This window comes from Gallinula chloropus (assembly GCF_964237585.1).
Source record: "Gallinula chloropus genome assembly, chromosome: Z".
NCBI classification, from domain to species: Eukaryota; Metazoa; Chordata; class Aves; order Gruiformes; family Rallidae; genus Gallinula; species Gallinula chloropus.
Genome location: NC_140089.1, coordinates 69,907,012 through 69,926,264, shown reverse-complemented (window position 1 = coordinate 69,926,264; position 19,253 = coordinate 69,907,012). Strand labels below are relative to the sequence as shown.

The 19,253-nt window shown below is 41.5% G+C and overlaps 1 protein-coding gene across 1 annotated transcript in view; it reads right to left on the bottom strand.

Annotated features, from left to right (window-relative positions):
• Positions 1-5,922: 5,922 nt before the first annotated feature.
• The window catches only part of ANKRD55 (ankyrin repeat domain 55), a gene marked incomplete at both ends in the record, with an annotated part of 55,501 nt that continues 42,170 nt past the window's right edge, over positions 5,923-19,253 (bottom strand). Inside the window, 2 exons of the mRNA XM_084278754.1 lie at positions 5,923-6,191; positions 14,640-14,753. Coding sequence (XP_084134880.1) covers positions 5,923-6,191; positions 14,640-14,753 — 383 coding nt within the window. The remainder of the gene's footprint in view (positions 6,192-14,639; positions 14,754-19,253) is intronic.

Below are 19,253 nucleotides of genomic sequence, written 5' to 3'. Positions count from 1 at the left end.
TCTAGTGGGCATGCTTTTGTGGCTCATGAAGAAATGTAAGCCACGGCAAATCGAAGCAGCTTTCCCAAGATATGTCTTGGAACCCACAATGAAAATAAGATTTATTTATAGGAAAATCAATCTTTTATAAAACTAGCTTGAAGAGAAGGAATGACAAACTTCAAGTGGCTGCAGTCTGTAGTTTCCAGGACAGACTGAAAAAAATGCCCAAATCAAGAACGGAAGAAAAATCTCTGTAAGGTCATAGCATAGTGAATTGTGTAAAAAGCATTAGACACAGTAACAGGGGAGGCCAAAGTGCAATAACTTTTTTTAGAATTACAAGAATTAGAATTTTCCATAGCGTCCAGCCTCCTTCTGATAAATTCCCTACACACGATGTCTCTTTGGATCAACAGCTGGAGCACGAATGAACCTTTGAGAAGATCTAGACCTTAAGATCAGAAAAAGTACATCTGTCTGGAGCTGGGAGTTGGATGGAACAGGAGTGAGAGCTCCAGAACTCTGGGTTAAGTCATCATCTCATAATTTGGTTTAGCTGTTCTTAGTAATAAATCTCTGCCTTGTTTCCAGGAGGCTAGTGCAAACAGTTGTTTCAGAAACAGAACTGGATTGGCAAATTTTAGAAACTGAAAATGTAGACTTTACACCTGTGTATTTAGTATAGCCTTTCTGGTCAGACCATATATTTTTTCCTTCCTTGGATGATATTTACCCTGAATGTCTGTGTATGAAAGATACAGCCTCCACTTTTAGCCACTTAAGTGCAGCCAACTATTCATGCATTGTGGGAAACTGCCCCTTCAGTTTCAGTACATGTGCAAAGCTACCTCTGGCTTAGTTGACAAGCTGAAATTATAGCTGACTCTGTGGCACTGTCTGTCAGCAGGAGATCTGCCTCTCTTGCTCTGTCCCCTCACTTGTCCTCTTACCAAACTAGTCTTCCCATTGTAATCTTGACAAGGAAAGCTATGACTGTGGGGTCTTTTGTAGGGGTGGTGGTAGCTACAGAGTCACATTGTGGGGCTGGACAGAGCCTTAGCACATTGATGTGTTCAGACAGTTTCAGTCTGCTCCCATGTAATGCAAGGAACTCCACCACATCCTTCTCCCAAAGGATGGTATCCCACATGCTGAGTGCAGAAACATGCACAAAGGTGCAGGAATGAGCATGTGCATAGAGTCAGGTACTCCTCTTGGACAGGTCTGAACACCTCCTTCTTGGTGTTTGCAGAGCAGCAGAATGTCACACCATGATGCCAAGTACCCTCAGGCACTGCAAACAGTGAGATGGAGAATAGAAAGTTGCTGCAGGGACTGGACCATGAAGGTGTCTGCAGACCTTACTAGGCTTGGTAGCAGCTGCAGGAGGCAGGTCCAGTGTTGGCTGGTAGGAAGGGAGGGTACACTTGGATTTTAGGATCCTAGTGGGCCTGTAGTTTATTTCTTGGCTCGGTGTCAGCTGCTATACATCAAGTATTACTCACTGTCCTTGGTTAGAGGCACCACTGATGTGGACAGCTGACAACCTCAGGTCTAAACTGCCTCTGTTGTACTATGGAGCTTTTCTGCCAATAGAATACGGAGCTTTTCTGCTGATAGGCACGGCACAGGAAAACCTTTCTGTTCTCTGAGACCAAGGAACATAGGAAAACCCGATTAAAATAATGAGAGAAAAATTCTGGTTTCAAAATACAAAGGCAAATAACGCATGCTTTCAATACTTCTGTCTTCTTCTAAATCATTCTTGTAATGCAGGTGCCGACTAACAACAGGCCTAATGACTCATGATGACAGGATGATCAGATGAGCTCTTGCAGCCCTGTTAGAACTGTTTGAAAAGTTGCTGTGGTGACTACGATGCTTCTGCTGTTTTGCAGTGGAAAAATACATGGATTGTGAAGACTGTTCTTTCATGACAGTAGAAGAATGCAGTGTATTTGGGGTGAACGGACGGAGCTCGCCACCTCTGGCAGTGGTAGAGGTGTTTAAAATGCTTAATTAGGACTTAATTTTGGAAGATATAGCTTCTCTTCTGGGTATTTGTACTAGAAAATTAGCCTACTCAACAGATACTTTGCTCATCAATACAATAGCATTTGAATGACCTCTGAAATATTGCAAAATCCTATGTTTTATATATATCAATGTTTTTCTCCATTTTAAATAATGGACTAATGCTAACCTCCTGCTCAGTTTTCTGGAAGAGTGGACCACTCCATACAGTATTAATGTATAAGAAGTAAATGGTCCACTGGAATAAAGACTGCACTGTTTTTAAAAGCATTTAAAAATTCTGATCATAAGAATGATATATGGAATGTAAAGCATGTTCCAGTAAGGAAGTATCTTGTGTTTTGGTCAGAAAATGTATCCTGTGTGTATATATATATATATAATTTTTTTAGCTCTCTGTGCCAAGCCAAACTCCCCAGACACCTGAGTACTGCAACACTGTGAGTTAACACTCAACTAGTGCTACAAAAGAACACACCAGAGATACTTAATCACTAGACAGAGGCAAAAAGCCTAACCTCTGTCATGACCTACTGACCAGACATTTCTTGGCAATTGCTAATCAACTGTGTTAGCCTTTTATTGTCTCTCCTGCCATTATCTTCCAGGAAAGGTCTGAGCAAGAGGTCAGTGTAGCTTAAGTAGGTATTGGTTCATTTGTTTTCCTTCATGCAGCATGCTGCAGTCAACAGTCTGCTCTCTGAAGGTGAAAGACTTCAACTTGACTTGTTTATTTACTGTACGACTTGGCTATCAAACCCAAAGATAAGAATAGTTTCTGGTGGAAACATTTCCGAGAATAATTTTTAGTGCTTTCTATTGGAATTATTTTTAAAAAGATCCGTATTTGGTAAATTGTCAACTACTTTAATGGCAGCCTACAGAAGAAGCACCTAAGTGACCTGGGTCTTAGTTCCGATTGCCATGCAATTAAGACTGTCTCTGTTCAGGCAAATACGGTATTCTATGCTTAACTTCGAACAGGCAGTTAGATTTGCATTCCTTTCCTGCATAAGTCTTATTTCCTGAGTTGGAGACCCAGGGAAAAAAAGAAAAAAATCCTTACCAGAAAAAGATAAGGCAAAAAAGGGGAAATTATATGAAAAATTCATCTAGCAGATGTCTCCTGTCATGCAAACTGGTTGTATGAGAGGAGGCAGTGGTGAGTTTTTAGCTCGAGTGACTGCTCCTAAAATTCTGCGTTTTTGAAGGGATTTAATTTGAAAGACAGTGTTATCTTTGATCAAAAATTGTTCATTATTCAGCTTTGTCTGCCCATGCTGCATTAACAAAGCACTGCTGAATAGGAAAACCAAAAAGCTGATTGCATCCTTTCTGGGAATGGAAGTGTCTAGCCCAAGGCATGGGGGAATGTCTCTCCCTTTCTCTCTTGCTGCAATACTGGAAACATTTGAAATTTGTTCAAGCCTGAATGGGAAGCCAACACAGACTGCACCAGTCTCCTGCATGGAACCGCAGCAGACAAACAAGTGGGTGCCACCACAGCTCTTAGATGATTGCCATTAGGCAGTCAGGGAGTCTCCTGGTCCCTATTGCAAGCAGGGCAATCCAAGAGATGAGAGAGATTCACCCTCTCTCACAGCGCAATAAGGATCCCCTTCCCCTGAGGAAATAATGGAATTGCAGCATGTGACCTGCATCATTTTATGCATCCCAGTTGGTAGCAAAAACCTGGGGTTTCTTACCCATTCAAAAGGGCTAGAGTGGCGATGGAGTGACAAACATTTGACCTCACTGGGATTTCCTTGCTGTCTTCTCTTCCTTCTACACACCATACCCATTCCCAAGCAGCATGTTAAACTAAAGATAATTAATTGCTGCCAGAGGGGTTACTTTGGGATCTCACTCTGGGAAGGCAAGCCCCATTCTCATAATGTCTGTACTGACACTTGGGGTTAACACAGGGGTTAATTTGCTGCCAGCCAGAAGCTGCGTGAATTAGTTTTCCCTTCTCTGTGCACTCTGCACCAAAACCACCAGCTCTGTACCATTGGATAGTGGCTTGAGTTCTTCACTGAGGCCTGAGTGTTCTGATGATCCGACTTGTAACCCGCTTGCCTTTCATGTGAGGCCTGTGAGGCCGCACGGAGAGGGGCAACAGGGCCGGCAGCAGAACAGAGAAGTTGGGGTTCACAGCTGGTGGAGTTCAAGGGTTGACAAGCTGAGAGGCGCCAAGAGCAGAGCAGCTTGGCAGTGACCCTGTGGAGCAAATACCTGTGGGAGGAACTCTGGACTTTCCAGTGAGGATGGACTGAGCAGGACTGGTCGTGTGTGGAGGCAGAGCATGCCAGAATTGATTTTTCCTTTAATGGAGCCTGTCATGCAGTAGGTTTTCCGTCTAGCCTCAGGCTACATTGCCTGCCAGGCCCAAGCACGCAAGCTTTCTGTTCTCCCAGATTTCAGCAAGCAGCTAGAGGTTTACATTGCTTGTTGAATTTGAGCTTCAAACCCTGACATTTGGATTAGATGTTTAAAAATAAAACATCCTTTTATTTGTGTGCAAAGGTTCCCTCTTCCCCGTGTTGCATCAGAGCAGCTGTTGCTGTGCTCTGCTTTGTTTCTTTCTGGGACTGTCTGTGACAGCCACCATCCATCCTTCTATTTACAGTCATTACCACAAGGAAATTAGAAACTGAAGCTACTGGGACATGATTATTGTTGCCTTCATGTCAGGTTTGTCTTTTACTGTGAGACAGCAAAAGAAATGTTTGTACAGCTAATAAAATATTTATCTAGAGATAAACAGAAATGCCATGTCCTGGTTGAATGAGCTGCTGAGGTGGAGCTGGTGCAGGACAGGTTTCCTATCAATGGTGATGTTACAGAAGGGGTGGCAAAAGGGATTACTCCCTCTGTCTCCCCCTCTCCCCACCGGGAAATGCCCACAGACCCTCCATAATGAGCAGCAGGGAAGCCTTCAGGGCAAGAGCAGCAAGATTTAGATAAGAATCTGGAAGCAAGAGTAGGCTGGCACCTTTGTTGGCCCCTAGGAAAGGGCGGTCTTTACTTTAATCTTTTTTGACTAATGTTTAGTCAAAAGCTTGCAGCCCTTTCCAAGGCCCTTGACTGAACAGCAGCCTAGGTAGATTTCCTTCTTCAGTTCAGTGATCCAAGTGATGAAATAATTCCTAGTAACTCAGGACTCTGCAATCCTTTTGTTTTTTTATGAAAATAACAATACAAAGTAGCAAAATGGCATTTTTGTCAGTGAAGAACGTGAAGAATTACATGAAAGAGGCATAAATATGTCAGTGTGATGAACAGTTTTGAAGAGCATATGCTATGGCCCTGTCTGCCCCACAGGGATTACTGTTGCATTCTACCTTTTTAGCTTGTTGGATTGCCGAGCCCCACAAACTTGCAGCGTAGAAAATATGTGCAAAACAAAGAGCCAAACCCCCTCATTTGCTAAAACGGCCTTTTATTTTAAGCTTTAATCTTAAAAAGATGTTTTCAATGGCACACAGCCTCAGAATCAGCACCTTTGCACTTACAAATAACAGAGAATCCCCATCAATTTATGTTGCTCTAATTACAATTTTAAATCACACAGAAAATTTTACTCTTTGTTCCTGTTTTCTGTCAAAGGCTTAACAGCACATTGCTGCAACAAGATTGCATGTCATGACAATTACATTCACAAAATAGATTCACAGCACGTTAAGTATTAACTCAGTAATTTCATCATAAATGAAAACTATAATGAAAATACCTATACAATTACACAGTGCGGCCTTTGTGACGTGACACCCGTTCTTGTTTTTTGCTCATTTACACTCGAGTTCACAAGAGCATCGTTAGTGCAAATTAATGAGATTTTACTGTGCAGTTATCTTGTAACAAGCTCTTAGACATATTTCAACTGTTTGAGGCTAGTGTAACGAGTTAATTTTCAGCATCTGGTTTGGTGAGAGATTTCTCAAGCTGTTCTGCAGGGTTAGCTTTCTTCTGGCTTGGGATAGCAGGCAGGACACGGCTTGGTTTCAGAGGCTCTCCTGATAGACCCGGCAAGAAAGAGTATCGCAAATGACTCTGAGAATGGCCCTTTTTCTGGGATCCGGAGGTTAGGGCTGGTGGGAGAATAACTGCATCAGTCCTTAGGGAATTTAAAGGCAGGGACTTAAACTTCTTAGCACCCTGAGATGGTAGCTGAACTAGAGAGGGGGGAAAAAAGAGAGAAAGAGTGCACAGAAAGTGAAAAATACAACATTTTTACAAACGAGTTTGATACATTCTTTGAGCTGCTGATCATTTCTCTTGTGTTGTCTGTAGTGTTGTGTTATGTGCATGTGAAAAATGTGATCAAAATATGAGGAAAAGACTGCTAAGCCCTGACAGGACAAATCTTCAACTGAAGAAAACAACTGCAGTGTTAAGCAATTTACTACTGGTAATACTTGATAAGTGCAAAGGTTTACTTTTGATAAGCAGAGAATCTGTAGTTTGTCTGAAGGAGACTTGGTCTATGTACAGAGATTTCAACAAGAAGTTTTTTTTCTTCAAAAACCACTGGCTGACTGAAACAGATGTGTTCAGTGGGAATCTATTATTTTTAACAAAACCTTTGTGGGAGGATGCTGTATTACCCAGGGTAAATTTTGATAAAAATCTTTGGAAGATGAAATGGAAAACAATAGGACTTTTTTTTCAGGGGTGTTCTAGGCAGTCAATCATGAAGATAGGTCCTCACATGTTCTGTAAGTCACAGGCCACAGAAACAGCCCAATGCCCTGTAGCTCATGAAGAACCACACTGAAACACAGGAACCTAGCTGTTCTGTGTCTCATGAGTGTCAACAGTCTTGTAAGCTGTGGATTTAGATAATCTATAATCTCCACCTCACACTCATCAGTGTAACAGTGTTTGTGCTAATAGAATTCTGTATTTTCTCTAGATTTGAATTCTGAAGCTCCTTCATTTGGGCAATCCACTAACCAATTTCATATATTTTTTAAAACGAGAATTCAAAACCTTAATTGTAGACCTATTTTTCTCTGCTGTGGAATTTATTGTGAATTGCATTAGCTTCTTTCAATTCAATTTTCCATTTTATTCACAAGTTCTTTGTATACAAACTGTTTTTTTCAGTTTAACCATATGAAGAGATCCCTACTGGAGTTAACACCATCTCTTGTTTTAGTTATAGTAACTTTCTTTCAAATTTTCATAATAATTTTTCCTTTGGTTGCATTATCATTCCATTTGTAATTTCCTTCCATCTGCACATTTTGTGATGAATACATGAGAGACTATGAACATTTGCCTCTGAGATGTTGTAGTTCGAGTTTCATCTTACTAGCCATGGCAGCTTCAAGAAGGTTATTTAGATTCTGTCTCCATCCCTTGAAACTAACCACAAACACTTCATAGGGGTCAGCTATGAGAAACCATGCTCAGAACCAAAAACTTGTCCTCAGACTGGCATCATGCTTGTTCCCTGTTTTTTTTACATGCAGGAAGAATCCTGCTATAAAGCGCTCAGTTCAAAAGGTGACCATCTCAACCTGTCATTTATCATTCTATTTCCTGGTTGTCCTGGTCTCGGCTGGGATAAAGTTAATTTTCTTTCTAGTAGTTGATGCAGTGCTTCACTTGGAGCGTCAGTAGGTTGCACTGGTCAAATATGAGCCCCCAATTGCCCAGAAATGCTGGAAGTGATCATGGACTATCCAGAAAGGCAAAGATTTTGGAATATCACCAGAAGAGGAGGGGACATGTGCTAAATTTGCCCCATAGTATAATAAATTACAGAAGAATGAGAGGCAATATGCCCTGTTCACTGATGGATCCCGTTGCGTTGTGGGAAATCATTGGAGATGGAAGGCTGCTGTATGGAGTCTTACACAATGAGCTGCAGAAGCTGCTGAAGTCAGTTTGTAGATCTGACAGCCATCCAGCTGGCTTTAGACATTGCTGAATGAGAAAAGTGGCCAGGGCTCTACCTCTGTACTGACTCATGGAAAGTGGCCAGTGCCTGGGGGGGATGGTTACAGCAATGGAAGCACAGCAACTAGCAGTGCAGAGGCAAACCCATCTGGGCTGCTCCACTGAGGCAAGATATTGTTGCCCAGCTAGAGAACCTGGCTGCAAAAGTACATCACATAGATGTTCACGTATCTGAGAGGCCAATGAGGAGCACCAAAACAACCATCGGGTGGATCAGGGTGCCAAGACTGAAGTGGCTCAGGTAGACTTGGACTTGCAACATAAGGGTGAATTATTTATAGCTCAATGGGTCCACGACACCTCAGATCAACAAGGAAGGGGTACAACATATAGATGGGCTTGTGATTGAGGCGTGAACACTATAGCACAGGTCATCCAGGAATATGAAATGTGCTGCGATCAAACATGCCAAGTTGTTAAAGCCTCTGTGGTATGGAGGATAATGAATGAAACATAATTATGGGGAGGTGTGGCAGATCATATACCTAAAAAAATGCCAATGCAAGGAACGTGTTTACAATGGTGGAAGCAAACATTGGATGGGTGGAAATGTATTCTCTGCCCCATGAGACGACCTGGAACATGATCCTGGGCTTTGAAAACCAATTCCTGTGGCGACATGGCATCCCAGAGAGAACTGAGTCAGAGAACAAGACTCATTTCTGAAACACCCTCAGAGACACCTGGGCCACAAAACCACCTGGGCACTGAGTGGGTGTATCACATCCTGTGTCCTGTACCAGCCTCTGGGAACACTGACTGATACAATGAGCTGCTCAAGACCACACTGAGAGCAATGGGTGGTGGGACCCTCAAACACTGGGACATTTAGCAAAGGCCACCTGGTGAGTCAAGACTAGGAGGTCTGCCAACTGAGCTGTCCCAGCCCTACCAAAGCTTTTCTGTACTGTAGAAGGGCAAAGAGACCCTGCTGTGCAAGTGAGGACTATGTTAGGGAAGAGAGTGTGGGCTAGTCCAGCCTTGGTCAAAAGCAAAGCCATCCATGGGATGGCTTTTGCTAAGGACCAGGGTGCTCTGTGGTGGGTGATGCAGAAGGATGTGGCAGCGTGGTGTGTACCTCAAGGGGATCTGGTTTTAGGTGAGAATAGGCAATGAATTGAATTGCATGATGTTAATTGCTCCATAATAATGCATATGTCATCACTACTAGGATTGTGGTATGCCATAGTAACAGTATTACAATAAGAATCACCCAGACTAATGAAGAATGAATTTTGAGGAAACTGAGAAAGAGGTGATGAAACCAGAACAAGCTTCAGCAACAGGCACCCAGCAACTTCCTCCTTCACCCCACAGACTGTGGTCATGGGCCACGCCAGATACATCAGCTACAAGCTCTGGATGCAGCTTGTCACAGTCCACCACCTCTCCTTTCCTGAGGCCTGTTATGACAGATGGAGCCTTTTCATAATCTCTGACCTGGTGCAGGTTCAGGGAAATTCTACAGAAATGAGGAATGGAGAAGAGTAAGCTGTCTTAAACCTATGAAAATCACGTGTAATTCCAGAGATGTATCTGATGTTTATCTAGATTTCAAATATTTTAATAGAGGGTAAACTGGTAAATGTACTAGTCTTTATTAGAAATAACAGACCACGTAATCAATTGGTATGAACAGAATAACTACTGCAGTCAATGCACCTGTGGTAAGATGGACCTTACAAATCAAACTTGATTAAAATAAATAAATCTTAACCAAACTAAACATTCAGCACATTTGAGGAACTCATAGGTGGAGTAGCATATAGAGTGTCTTGAGGGCTGTAGAATAGAAAGTCAGAATTATATTGAAGAAGTTAAAGCAGAAACCCTGAAGCTTCTGTGCTTTGGCAAAGCAGAAACATCATGAGTCTTGTCATGAGAGGCCTTCTGTGTCTGTAGATTTATGTAACATGTAATTAATAAGTCAGAAATTTGTCCTAATGAAAATAAATATTACCTCTCTAATGACTTCAGTGGGCACTGGAAGAGCTTTGCATCTATGTATTATTTTACTATATACGTTGTGCAAAAGAGGTTGAAGTTCCATTGCCATGTTTCCAACATGCCATATACTTATTTCACCTTTCATAGTTTTTTTATCAGGACCACTAATTCTTTAGGAGCTGCCAGGTATATACTTGGGGCACAGTGAAGTCTTTATAGAGAGGATTTTATAAATGTGTAGGTTTTTTGCATTTTTTTTTGTTTGTTTTTTCATGCTAATTTCAGTACATTTCAAGTGGTGATGGCCTTGATCAGGCAGTGTTTACTAGAGCTGTCTGGCCTTTGGCAATGTAGAGTAATTCATGGGGCATATTTAAGGTTCATTCATATACAGAAGTTCAGGAAATCACTTAGTTCTCCTTTCCATTAAAAAAACCCCAACAACAACAAACCAAAACCAAAACCAAACTAACATTAATACTTTGCTTTAGTTTGTATTGAATTTGTGTAAATCAGTCAGGGCAAAATATAATAAATGAGCCTGTTTGTTTTCTGGCACATGATAGAATTTTTTGAGTTCACTGAAATTTTGATATGTAAACCACATGCATATTGATAGGCTTGCTTGTTTCCCTCCTTCGAGCATAAGCATATGTTCATGCATTCAAACTTTACACCTATGGAAAATACCTGCAGAACACTTTATATACTAGATTAGCCCTCATGATGGATTTAAGTAGAGCGAAAGTGGTGTGATGTACCTTCACCTCCATAACCAGGTAGCCATTACAAACCCTTGTTCATTCCACAAAGTAAAAAAATAGCATCCAAACATCAATGCTTTACACCTAGTCCTACATACTGCATTCAGTTTAGGATATTTGATTAGGATTCAGGTCTGGTGCATGGATGGCTTTGAGATATTCTGTTAATATGACCGTTAATATGTGGATCGAAACACAGGAGCCTCAAGCCCCAGCACTAGGGGCTGTGAGAGGCGGTTGATTGCCATACATCCAGAATTTATATGCAGCAAAAGCACCAGTAATTACTCATGTTCAGAGAAGACCTAGTGTTACAATAAAAGCTACCAAATCCGGGAGCCTTTTCCACACAGTAGTGACTCTCCCATGGCCACTATTACAAATGGCACAGGCAAGAATAAGGCCATCAGGGAGGCACTGCTCAAAGATTGTGTACCACTCAGCAGAAGGGATGACTCTTAGGCCCTCTTCCTTTTGCAAACAGTGGACCATAGTGGCCCTTTGCAAAGAGGAGGGTGCTTTGTGGAATCCTTTGCTGTTAAACTGGGAAAGATGAAACTCCAAATCATGGTGAATAACAGCAAAATGAACCACTGATCAACAGAATATACTGTTAAATGACCCGTAGAAATAGGTGTTGTTTTGTTTTGTTCAACACATAATAACCCACAATAACCTCACTATGGCTTCAGGCCTCCTAAGCCACACGAAGAAGTGAAAGCAGCAGAGAGCTGTCTGTAAGTCTCATATTTGGAAAATTATTCTGGCATTTTGGGACTGGTGTGTGTAGTTAGTTGTAAGACCATTTTCCAGGGGTCTTGGGAGCGTCTTGTGATGAGATAGAAAGAGTATACTGGGGTTGGGGTAGCAATATGCAGGATAATGGAGATATCAGTCTGTGCTACTCAAGAAGCCATGTGACAGACCTCTTTGGCCCTGGGAACATCTGTAGGGTAGGAGTTTATGGTTTAAAGTCACTCGAATACTCCTTTCCTAGGTGACAGTTTCATTGCTATTACACTTTTTCTAACTTATATTTTTAAATGTTTTGCTCACAGATTATGGCATCTCTTCCTTTTTTTTTTTTTTCACCGCCCTTCCTTTTTTGGGAGATGTTTCTTCTTTCTGTTAATCTCTGAGTAGTTTCAGTTCTCTTTCTAATTTATGCTTATTTTATTGTTCTAGCTCCCTGGTTGCTTTTTTTATCCACTGACTTTGTTGCATGCTTTTAACACGCATTTTATGTAACGCAAATATTAGAGAAACACAAATGTTTATATTTCAAGCTTTGTTTCTGGAGCCATTTGCCCGGATAAAGGCTGTTTCCAAAACAGTAATATTTTTAGGGCTGGATGAAGGATGAGTGAAATCTTGGCTCTGAAATAGTCATTTGGAAAGCTCCAGGATCAAATGTGTCATTTTTGTTAACAAAGAAGAAATGTAATCTATTTTGTAAATAACTTTGCTTTTCTGTTATTTTCTTGAACTGATGTTCGAGCGGTAATGACACCTGTATAAATGTGCTGTGTTAATTAAACCACAATTATTAGCTGTCACAATTGTATCTTATTTGTAAAACACAGATTTTGGCATGAGACTAGAACTAAAACCCTGTCTGTTTGTATGAATTACTGCAAGAACGCCAGTGATTGCGAAATATTTTTTCTTTAGGATTTTGCTTACAACTATGTTTTTACTAGAAGACACAGAGAACATTAGTAGAAAGCTTAAAAATGGAAGACGTGGAGCTGGGTTTTTGAAAACAGTGTGATTATTTTCTTTCCTCTGAGCAGGCAGAAAATACCACCTCAGTATTCCACATATCTCTAATTTTCTTGTTCCTCTCTTACTTGCTGTGTAGCAGCAGTGCAGGATTCTGTATTTCCCCTACCCGGCCTGATGTTCCCTATAAAGCCACCTCTGCTGTTTCACTTTTAGTAATATTGTTATAACTGCAGAATTGCTTCTGAAACTCAGATCAGAAGAGTTGGTGAATCTTAAATTTAGCTCCAAAATGTGAGTACTTTAGGACCTGGCTGATCTGCAGGATGGTAAATAGTAAGCTGCAAATCCTCATCCAAAATACACTGGGGGATCACACTTAGTGGAGCATCAGAATGTGAGGGCAGGACACTTATGGGAGTAGGGTTTAGTGTTTGTATGTGAAGAACATGTGAGCCACTGCCTGGGACACTAAGTCTTGACACTGCCGGGGCTGTGGGAGCAGGGTGAGGCCTCTCCCTGCTCTTTGGGACCTTGCTTCTTACTCCCTTGGGAATGAGGAGCTGGCTGAGAATGCAGAGGAAAAAAATGGTAGCTGCTCTCAGAATCCCTTTATTTTAGCTCCTGTGTGGTTGAAGCTACCCAAATCAGTTGCTGATGAAATGAGAGAAATTAATTGTTCCTGTTCTCGTGTGAAAGCTTGTATATCCCTCCAAGTAAGACAGAGATGGAACATCTTTTTCACCTGTGTAACATTCATAAAATGACAATATTATTGGAAACTTGATGATCTTGTTCTAATTATTGTCTCTCTGATTTTTCCTAGCAAAAGGACACGAAAGTCAGTGTCATGATATTTTTCATCCTGTCTGCAGAAGAGTCATTCTTTATCCTGGCTTTCATCTCACATATTCAACCTTTCTCTGCCATGGCAGTCATTAGGGTGGTGTCATCCATCTCTTTACATACTGTAAGTCACCATGTTACTTCATGTCCTGTCCCCTATGTAAAGCTACTGGAGTCATACAGGTATATGTAATCTAAAGAGAAATGGAGAGTGAAAAATCCCATGTCTATGAGAATTCCAGTCACCTCTGCTCTGGAAAAAAATGTAGAACCAACTCTCCTCTGTATTGACAGACATTGCTTCTACTAGGCTAAGTCTGTGAAACTCATTGGAGAAAAGGACTGTGATCAGCAGCACAGAGCCCAGCTAGGGTTGGGCCAGACACTACAGGAATACCACAGGAGTTGATACAAGGGCCAATACTATTTAGTGTCTTCCTTAGTAACTAGGACAATGCAGTGGAGTGCACGTCCCACAGGTTAGCAAATGATATGGAACTGGGAGTAGTGGCTGATAGAGCAGGTGCATGTGCTGCCATTCAGAGAGACCCTGACAGGCTGGAGAAATGGACAGACAAGACTCTTACAATAGGGAATGTGAAGTCCTGCACCTGGGGAGGAATAACTCCCTGTACCAGTACATGCTGGGGATCAAACACCTGGGGAAGAGCTTGTCAGAAAGGAACCTGGCAGCAGAATGTGCCCTTGCAGAAAAGAGAGACAACAGCATCTGAGACTGCATTAGGAAAGGTGTTGCCAGCAGACTGGGAGGAGATCCTTCCTCTCAGCACTGGTAAGACACATCTGGAATGCTGTGTCCAGTACAAGACAGACATGGGCATACTGGACCAAATACAACAAAGGGGGAGATGGAGAGGATTAAGGGATTGGAGTGTCCAGCCTCAAAGGGGAGACTGTAAGGGCTGGGATGCTTCAGCTTGTTCAGCCTTGAGAAGAGAAGGCAGCTCAGAGGATATTGTCAATATGTATAAATACCTGATTGGAGTGGGTAATGAAGAGGGAGATGGGCTCTCCTCAGTGGTGTCCTATGAAAGGAAAAGAGTCAATGGGCACAAATAAGTAAGAAGAAACTTTGTTAATTTGAGAGTGGTCAAGTACTGGACAGGTTGCCTGCAGAAGCTGTGTAGTCCCCATCCCTAGAGGTATTAAAAACCTAACTGGATCTCATCCTGAGCCACTGCTGTATGCAACCCCTGTGGACAGGGAGGTTGGACTAAACAGTCTCCAAAGCTGCCTTCCAACCTCACCCATTCTATGATGTTGTGAAAAAGGAACATGAAACCTCTCTCATGGCCTCAGATGGCAGTGATGGAGGCAAACCGTATGATGCTGTAACTGAAACTTGCCTGTACTTACTTTTCTGAGCACAGTGGTTGGGTACAGGAGCTAGGTTGTTCCGCAAGTTACTTCTGTAAGGAGTAAGGTTTTTTGCTTTGGGTTGGTCTGTGGACATCTGTTGAAAATCTTTACCTGTAGAAGAAAAAGATAATCTGTTACCATATGAAAACAATTTTAAATAATATGGTGCACTCTGGCTTCTAGAAAAAGAAAAGACTACTCACTTAGTAATTCTCAGAAATATGTAATAACAAGAAACCACCAACTGAAAAAAGCTGCTGCTTTGTTCTCTTCACATTAATTAAAGAGTGACTGATTTAATGTGATCTTAATGTGTACCCTTATCACTTCTTCACATATAATATACTCGTCGGTCTTAAAGCAGGCATGGTGCAGTAGCTGAGTCCATGTAAGACTATTTGGACAGTAAATCTGTAGAAACACTCAACTACATGGATTTGCTTTCATTATCAAAGTTTCAGCTTGAAATTTTTCTAATAGGGTCTCAGCCTTTCTAAGTCTTAGAACACAAATGGAGTTCAATTGCTGGTTAGAAAATGAGACTGGTGGAAGTCTATCAGCAGTAAAGATGAGCTTTGAGAGGGTTTTGCTGCAGATGCAAACAGAACTGACATAAACTGAGACTGTTTTCTCTTAAACAAAGTTTATGGCAATTTTGTTTTTGCCAAGAGGAATATATACAGCAAAAGGAAAGGTTAATTGGGTAACGGTGGCATTTCACTGGTAGGATTAAAGCTAACCTTCCTCTAGTACTATTAACCCCCCCCCCCAATATACTAAATGATGTCCATTTCACTACATAAATGGCACATCAAATATTAAAAAAGTAGGAACTCAAGCACCAAATTAACATTGTCCCCAGATCCTTTTCCTGAACTCATCTTAGTCTGTGCTGTTTGAGGCCATCAATTTTTTCTTTTTTGTTATCCCCAGGTCTGAGGTGAACCTTGAAAGGAGCCTGGAGTTGTCTGGCCAAAGAGCTGCTCATCCAGCATGGCATTGCAACATACGCAGAGTAATATGCTGAGCAAAATTGCAGAGCAAGCATGTGCTCCATTGGTATGCGCAGAAGAGGGGAGGGAGACACATGCTGGATGTAGCAGGACATCTTAAGCAACAGGAAGAAATGGAATGATATCAACTGGCTTTGTGGCTTTGTGGTTGCTACTTGAAAATACCTATGTATTGCGCTGGGCTGTGCAAGATAAAGCTGTAGGAAAATAGTTGTGGAACAGTTTCTTAGAGGCACACTGAAGTAGTTGGGAAGACTGCTGTAACTACATCAGTGACCAAACGGATTCTGTGTGAAGGGACCTGAAGTGGTGTTTATCAGACAAACCTTCACATTATAGTGCAGTCATCAGCTCAGCACGGAGCAAATTTCTGGTCCGAAGAGCATGGCAGTTGATAGACATCGGATCAATTTACTGGATCCCATGGGTAAAACTGGTGCATATTAGGCTGAGGGATGATTAATTTCTTATGAATGAGCTGTGCCTAATAGAAACAGACTTTGGTTTCCTTTCCCCATGTTTTATTCTTTATTTAGTCTTTAACACTTCCTCCAGGGTGGTCCAAAAGCGGGTGTGGAAGTTGGTAAATTTCTTCTATACACATCACATCCACTGTGCACAAGGAAATAAATATGTCAAATCCAAAATAGCAGAGAATCAAGCCTGTGGGTCCCATTAGTGCAATTTGAGTTATATGGTTTCAGTGATGCTTATGCTGAGAACTAATGGCTCATTATGTATGTACCATTCTGGCTTTGATGATGAGATGTCTTTTTTTCTCTCAAGAGATATGTTTATTTCATAAATGGGGGATATCTGGCTGAAAAATCATAATCATGTTTTCAAGGTGGATATGAATGCTTGGAAAAGAATCTTTCTTGTATAAAAGTTCTGTCATCAAGTGGAAGTGCTTTTCTGCTCCACATAACATCAGACAAAAAAGTTTTTCTTTATTTAAAACATCACCTTTGGCATTCCCAAGAGCATATTTATCATGGCATTTATTTTTGAACGAAATGGAAAGGAGGCAATTTCATTGTTATAAAATGCAGGACTGTTCTGCATTTAATTTTGTCAACTGACATGTTTTGCAGATGGTTCTTCGATTTTCCTTTGCATTTAAGTAGGTGAATCACATCGTGGTGTGTTTTGTGGAAAGTCTACAAATGTTATGATGAATGTCCCATTGCAGACCAGTTCACCAGTCTGAGAAAGATTACAACCATACTCATCAGCTTTGCCCTACTCTTTTCTGGCCAAGAAGGGCTTCCTATTGGACAATACCATGCTACTTTTGCTAAAATAACCTTAATAATAACCCATTTTTTACATTAGCTGTTCAAGCAAATAGAAGGTACTGTAGAAGGTACATAGAAGGGCTGTTGTAGTAAAGCCTGTAATAAAGTATTGCCATAGACCTGGAAGATCTAGAAGAGGAGTGGGTGACAGAAGGAGGCCCCAGCTGGTAAGAGGGTGCTAAGAGCTGCCTTACATTTGAGTGAGGCTTCCTGTTACTCACATAACTTTGAATTTCTCTACTTTGTACCATTTTCCCTGTGTGAAGTAGATGGCAGTACATTTTGCAAAAGGAGATGGTTGCACAGCTCATAAATACAAAATACTTTGGATGATGGATCCCAGCTCAGCACTGTGGCTGGCAAGTGCTCTTAAAGTATTGATGGTACTTTTTGGTACAGTCTATCTTTTCTGGCAAGAAAAAATAGTTATTCTGAGATAAACCAGTGGCATGATAGTGAGGCAAATCTCATTGCTACCCACAGCAATCTCTCCCATTTGTGTAAGCACTATGGCTCAGCTAGTAAATTGACTCATGTTTCGTTTCCAGGAGCACAGAAAACAGAACAAAAAACCTCAAAAAATCCCCATTGATGTGCCAGCTGCCTTAGTATCAGTAAGCACAAAAAATTAGCTCTGTCTTTACTTAAAACTGTGGCTATGCAAGAGAGTCAGCACTGCGTGTCAGCTGAGAAAATAATTTTCAAATCGAGTTCCCCTACATTATCGATACCCATAATCCTGCCCCGGATTATGAATGATCAGGAAATTACATGTAGCTCCCACAGTCATGACTTGAGAAATGGAGTATTAACACTACTGCATCCCTCAAAGACCAGATGTTGGGTTTTTTCCCTCAGCTAGGCCTCCTGCAGAAAAAAAAAAGGGCGAGGAAATAGCTTTCCTCAGAGCGGGCTGCCTGCGCAGTGCTTCTGGCTGGCCTGGAGCCAGGCTTGCTTTGCTTCTGATCCCTGGAAGTCGTGCAGGCCCAGTCCACTGGAGACCTGGAAGCCCTGGAGCTCATACAGTAAATGCAGTTCTAAATCACAGCAAGAAAGGTGGCTTTAATTACAGGGACAGCCAGATTTAAACCACACACACTGGCATGAAGAGGGGTAAGCAGATCTTTTTATCATGAAGAAATGTTAGATAGTATCTGGGTTGTGCAATGCGTTCCTCCCAGAGGTTCCCCGCCTCCTTACAAGCTTTTAATTCACATGTTGCAGTGGAAGTCCTTTTTTGCAGGCTACAGGAATCTTTTTGTTATTGGACAGTTTTGTTAAAGGGATCTGGTACACAGGCAGCTGGGCTTAAAGCAGACTGAGCCTCTTTTTTAATTTTCCCTCTGAGGGAGATAATAAACTGTCAGAGATTAAACAACTTACTCTTCCTGTGGTCATACAAAGATTGTTCTATTGTGACAATTACAAGATTTCCCATAATTGATGTGATTTTGCCCTCATTCATGTACGTGGACTTGAACTTTTTGAATAGCTCCTTTTTTATCCTGTAAAACTATTTCCGGCCTTTTTTTTTTTTTTTCTTTTTTTTTTCACAATGTAGAACGGCCTGTCATTCTGAAATTGAGGTCTCTACTCTCATTATTAGAGATGTGAACAAAGGTTTGCTATATTATAGATCTCTTTGCTTAGGAGTCAGTATAGTTTGCCCTATCATGCAAACTGTGTGGCCTGACCTGACTAAGGGTTCTTCTCAGGCAGGGTTTCTGTTCACTCCTCTTCCTGGTTAATGTCTGTTGGGTGAGGGTAGATTAAATTATTGTGTAGTGTTTATTCCTTGTAATGGTGTACTGGTGATTGCTTTTACTTGCTTTGTTTTCAGTTGGATATGGCAGTGGTTGGAAGGCATGCTAGATGTGTTTAATTTTGGAATGAGAGTAATCCCAAAGGAGATGAATTTGGAGGGACTGATATGTTGAAGTAAACTAGCACACAGAAGAGCCAGCCAGATTCATCTCAACATGGATGTGAGTCAAAGCACTACATCCCAAATCCTGCCAAAATCCTGGTTTCGAGTTTACTTCAGAATTCTGATGCTCTGCTTCATTACTGCTGCATTACAGTTTCCAAACCACAGCATAAAAGTATTTACTCTGCTCCTGTAAATTTAACAGACTGAATTCAGCTTTGGAGAAACCATAAGAAGGTACATTAGACCAAAAATCTGGCAGTCAGGGTGGGAGAAGTGGGAAGGGGTGACACTACAACCTGTAGTCAGACTATATCTGTAAGGGAAAAGCGGCATGGTGCAGAGCTGTCCAGTGTGGCACAGGTGGGCCTGC